The sequence below is a fragment of the Micromesistius poutassou genome, assembly GCF_964030765.1.
Source record: "Micromesistius poutassou genome assembly, contig: SCAFFOLD_873, whole genome shotgun sequence".
Lineage (NCBI taxonomy): Eukaryota > Metazoa > Chordata > Actinopteri > Gadiformes > Gadidae > Micromesistius > Micromesistius poutassou.
This window is the reverse complement of record NW_028179757.1, coordinates 1-5,208: the sequence shown is the minus strand read 5'-3', so window position 1 is coordinate 5,208 and position 5,208 is coordinate 1. Positions and strand designations below refer to the sequence as shown.

Below are 5,208 nucleotides of genomic sequence, written 5' to 3'. Positions count from 1 at the left end.
CATTTACACTTGCAAAATAAGCTAGGAGAACTAGAGAGCTAAGGGAGGATAAAGTGGTAACTTAACTCCAGGCCATAACTTTATATAATGTGCTCTACCAATTGAGCTAGATAGGACAACAGAGAGACTGGTCGATATTAGATTCATATTAGGTCCTGTTTGAATGCTATTATAAGTGGCTTTAGTTAATGATGCAAATTATGATTGAGCATTTGTCTGCAGAAAAATGGGACTGTCTGACTTTCTACCAAGCTGATTCCAATCAGCTTAATCATAGAGCTGCTTCTGATTGGACCATTAGTTGCTAGAAACACTTTAAGTATACCCCAAGTTGGGAACTGGTGTCAAGGTATTTGGTGCCAGAGCTAATAGGCTAAGATGGAGTTTGGACCTGGAAGGTAAGGAAAACTTATAGGAATTTCTTGGCTGTAGATTTCTTTTTAAAGGATAATTCTTAAACTGTTGTTACTTTTTCCAGCTATCTTTTACTCTTGCTGTTAGCCTTTGGACAACGCATTAATGGTAAGATTCATACTAGAGAACTATCCTGTTAAACCTTAGTCCACAAAACTGATTATTATTTTCTTCATTTCTACAGCATTTAGTACAAGAGCTCAGGGCTCGACAGGCATAAAACCTTATTTTGATTCAGTTGGCTTGTCAAGGGATCAAGGGGATCAAGAGGAAGACCTCCCTGCTCAGCTTCTGGATGACAGTCTTGCTGGGGTTGCTCCCCTGGGTTCTCCTGCTGTTCCTTGGAGTGGGTACAATAAAGCGTCCAAGCACCTGATCTTCCGGAGGCCAGTGGATAATGTTGAATACCTTCAGACCCAAATTGACACCAGCATACCTTTCCATGGCCACACATTACAAGCCCAGAACCCGAGTTCCCACGCGCCCAGCTACCAGGCTCCACCCCCTCAGCAGCAGCCTGGCTACCAGGCTCCACCCCCTCAGCAGCCTGGCTACCAGGCTCCACCCCCTCAGCAGCCTGGCTACCAGGCTCCACCCCCTCAGCGGCCTGGCTACCAGGCTCCACCCCCTCAGCGGCCTGGCTACCAGGCTCCACCCCCTCAGCGGCCTGGCTACCAGGTGCCCCCCAAGCAGACTGGCTACCAGGTGCCCCACAGGGTGCCCCGCATTAGGCAAGGCTCCCAGGAGCCCCCCAGGCACCAGACTAGTTACCAGGAGCCCCCCAGGCACCAGACTAGTTACCAGGCGCCTCCCAGGCAGACTAGTTACCAGGCGCCTCCCAGGCAGACTAGTTACCAGGCGCCTCCCAGGCAGACTAGTTACCAGGCGCCTCCCAGGCAGACTAGTTACCAGGCGCCTCCCAAGCAGACTAGTTACCAGGCTCCTCCCAAGCAGACTAGTTACCAGGCTCCTCCCAAGCAGACTAGTTACCAGGCACCTCCCAAGCAGCGGACTAGTTACCAGGCACCTCCCAAGCAGCGGACTAGTTACCAGGTACCTCCCAAGCAGCAGACTAGTTACCAGGCTCCTCCCAAGCAGACTAGTTACCAGGCTCCTCCCAAGCAGACTAGTTACCAGGCTCCTCCCAAGCAGACTAGTTACCAGGCTCCTCCCAAGCAGACTAGTTACCAGGCTCCTCCCAAGCAGCAGACTAGTTACCAGGCTCCTCCCAAGCAGCAGACTAGTTACCAGGCTCCCCCCAAGCAGACTAGTTACCAGGCTCCCCCCAAGCAGCAGACTAGTTACCAGGCTCCTCCCAAGCAGCAGACTAGTTACCAGGCCCCTCCCAAGCAGCAGACTAGTTACCAGGCCCCTCCCAAGCAGCAGACTAGTTACCAGGCCCCTCCCAAGCAGCAGACTAGTTACCAGGCCCCTCCCAAGCAGCAGACTAGTTACCAGGCCCCTCCCAAGCAGCAGACTAGTTACCAGGCGCCTCCCAAGCAGACTAGTTACCAGGCCCCTCCCAAGCAGCAGACTAGTTACCAGGCGCCTCCCAAGCAGACTAGTTACCAGGCTCCTCCCAAGCAGACTAGTTACCAGGTACCTCCCAAGCAGCAGACTAGTTACCAGGTACCTCCCAAGCAGCAGACTAGTTACCAGGTGCCTCCCAAGCAGCAGACTAGTTACCAGGTGCCTCCCAAGCAGCAGACTAGTTACCAGGTACCTCCCAAGCAGCAGACTAGTTACCAGGTACCTCCCAAGCAGCAGACTAGTTACCAGGCACCTCCCAAGCAGCAGACTAGTTACCAGGCACCTCCCAAGCAGCAGACTAGTTACCAGGCACCTCCCAAGCAGCAGACTAGTTACCAGGCACCTCCCAAGCAGCAGACTAGTTACCAGGCACCTCCCAAGCAGCAGACTAGTTACCAGGCACCTCCCAAGCAGCAGACTAGTTACCAGGCACCTCCCAAGCAGCAGACTAGTTACCAGGCACCTCCCAAGCAGCAGACTAGTTACCAGGCACCTCCCAAGCAGCAGACTAGTTACCAGGCACCTCCCAAGCAGCAGACTAGTTACCAGGCACCTCCCAAGCAGCAGACTAGTTACCAGGCACCTCCCAAGCAGCAGACTAGTTACCAGGCACCTCCCAAGCAGCAGACTAGTTACCAGATACCTCCCAAGCAGCAGACTAGTTACCAGGTACCTCCCAAGCAGCAGACTAGTTACCAGGTACCTCCCAAGCAGCAGACTAGTTACCAGGCGCCTCCCAAGCAGCAGACTAGTTACCAGGCGCCTCCCAAGCAGCAGACTAGTTACCAGGCGCCCCCCAAGCAGCAGACTAGTTACCAGGCGCCCCCCAAGCAGCAGACTAGTTACCAGGCGCCCCCCAAGCAGCAGACTAGTTACCAGGCGCCCCCCAAGCAGCAGACTAGTTACCAGGCGCCCCCCAAGCAGCAGACTAGTTACCAGGCGCCCCCCAAGCAGACTAGTTACCAGGTGCCTCCCAAGCAGCAGACTAGTTACCAGGTGCCTCCCAAGCAGCAGACTAGTTACCAGGTGCCTCCCAAGCAGCAGACTAGTTACCAGGTGCCTCCCAAGCAGCAGACTAGTTACCAGGTGCCTCCCAAGCAGCAGACTAGTTACCAGGTGCCTCCCAAGCAGCAGACTAGTTACCAGGCGCCTCCCAAGCAGACTAGTTACCAGGCACCTCCCAAGCAGACTAGTTACCAGGCGCCCCCCAGGCCACCAGTCTACAAGGTGACCTACAGGATCCCGCCTGCTCAGAGGCTTGAGGCCAGCTATCGAACGGTATGTAGAAATTCTTTGCTACTGTCGGCTTGTTTCAGAGCCTTCTGATTAAAGATTCATCGTTCTATTCTTCAGATTTAACTGAGATTAAGGATTGGCCATCATGGGTGAAGTGAACGTAAAATAGCTTTACATGCCAATCCAGCAAATAGGTTAACGGTTTTGCTATTATGCAGCTGAGTTGTGTTCAGTCAGAAAGGTAATATTTTCTTCTCCCTCCAGGTTTCTCCATGAATGGCTTCTGCAGTCTTCAGCTTCCTGTCTCAGAATAAACTGCTTCTACAAGAACTGTTCGATCATTGCTTCTTTCTATGCTTCTTTTAGTAAGAACTTCAGTGTCTCAACATTGTTTTCAGTTTGGTAATGAGGTTGCAGGACAATTGTCCACTTGACTGGTATCCATGTTTGTTCCTGGGGGTCCTCATCTTCTATGACTCAACCGCCTGTTTGATCTAGAGCAAGTTCTAGACAGCCATCTCTAGATAAATCCCAACTCAATCATGCTTGTTGGCAGGCTATGCTGAAAATATGCTGCAAAAGGACATTTTGCTCTTGATAAGTGTGTACTTCAAGGAATTATGGCCTTGACATACCTCAGTGTCCAACCCATCCACTGGAAGACGAGATCCGGAGTGCTTTTCTTGGATGGGTGGCTAGAAGTTTCATCATCGCCCTAGTATGGTGGAAAATAACGCCTCCATAAGGATTTGACTGGAATTGCTGCAACATTTCACTAGAACCATTTGGTAACCAGTAGTCCAGGCTTTTGGCTTCCCACAGCCTTATGGATATTTGGTGTCAGGCAGGAGTATCCTGACTGACTGCAGTACCATGGCCCTAAATGCACAAATAAATGTGTTGTGCCCAAAGGTGCTTGGATGACTGTCAACTTGTACTTGGTTTTTCTGGTCATTTGCTTTGTATAATTTAATGTTACGCACTGCAAATAGTTCAGAATGGCAAACCCATTATCTAAAATGATTAGGCACCGTGGTTGGCTTTGAACAAGTCTTCGATGGGTGTGCAATGTACTTTTGAGAACATCTAAACCTGTTTCAGCAGTGTGTAAATGATATACAATTAAGTCAAAGTACAAATGCCACAGGGCCTCAATTCAGTTGATGGGAAGAATGCCTTCCTTACAGAACTGGAGACTAACAAGCACCGGTTTGCCTCAATGTATAGTCGTTAAGAGTTGGACGATATCATGGTGTAGATGCTAAAAGCTGACCAGATTCTACTCTGTATTTGGGAACAGCCCAATCACAGCAGAGGGGCTCCCAGGACCGGGCTTTCCAGTTGGGTTGGAACACGACTTTAACGAACAGCGTTGTCAAGTACTACTTTTAAGTGCAAGGACGTACAACATACATTAAGTGCCAGGACTGGTGAGCTAGCTTGCCAAGGGTGACGCAGGGTGGTTCTTTCTGAAGCTACCTCTTAACACGCCAAGGTAAATAGTACGAGTTGACAGATGGAGCGTCATGTCCTGATGAGAGTGAGACAGGTTTCATGTTTAGCTCTGTGGGATTAACTCTAAGTGAAGTGGATCAGCAGCGTTCATAGTTTCCATGGGTTAGGCACGCACAAAAATATGAATATTTCTATTGACACCACAGAGCAGAGAGTAGAGTCCAGGTTTTTTTTGCCAATTGTGTCGATGTTGTGCCATGGAGCCAAAGAAACGGCTCACACAATTAACAGCTGACCTCAGAGACTGTGTGTGTGTGTGCGTGTTTACTTGCAACCAGCAGGTAGGAGGAAGCAGAACTGTGATGTGATTGTCTACCTTGGATCCTGCCTCTTGAGAGATTTATCTTCTCCCTGTTATCTTTCCCCTTTCGTTAGGCCAGTTGGCACATCTCCATTGGCTGGTTATATTGCACTTATACAGCCTCAGGCATATTAATCGTCTGTGCTGCTTGTATTTGAGTTCAAAGTTTAATTCAGCAAATCGCTCCATAGCTGCATTAAAGGGTATTGTGT

General features: G+C 50.2%; 1 protein-coding gene across 1 annotated transcript; it reads left to right on the top strand.

Annotated features, from left to right (window-relative positions):
* Positions 1 to 346: 346 nt before the first annotated feature.
* On the top strand, positions 347 to 3,505 carry LOC311372546 (uncharacterized protein). Its single transcript, XM_084489539.1, has 4 exons — positions 347 to 398; positions 479 to 522; positions 599 to 3,222; positions 3,445 to 3,505. The coding sequence occupies exons 1-4, from the start codon at positions 379 to 381 to the stop codon at positions 3,454 to 3,456; spliced, it is 2,700 nt and encodes an 899-aa protein (XP_084345665.1). The 5' UTR covers positions 347 to 378; the 3' UTR covers positions 3,457 to 3,505.
* Positions 3,506 to 5,208: the final 1,703 nt, after the last annotated feature.

Bases quoted from the DNA above. Each gene is read 5' to 3' on its own strand.
- LOC311372546 (XM_084489539.1), top strand. From the start codon at position 379: ATGGAGTTTGGACCTGGAAG. The intron at 399-478 runs GTAAGGAAAACT...TACTTTTTCCAG, and splicing joins ATGGAGTTTGGACCTGGAAG to CTATCTTTTACTCTTGCTGT. The intron at 523-598 runs GTAAGATTCATA...TCATTTCTACAG, and splicing joins CTTTGGACAACGCATTAATG to CATTTAGTACAAGAGCTCAG.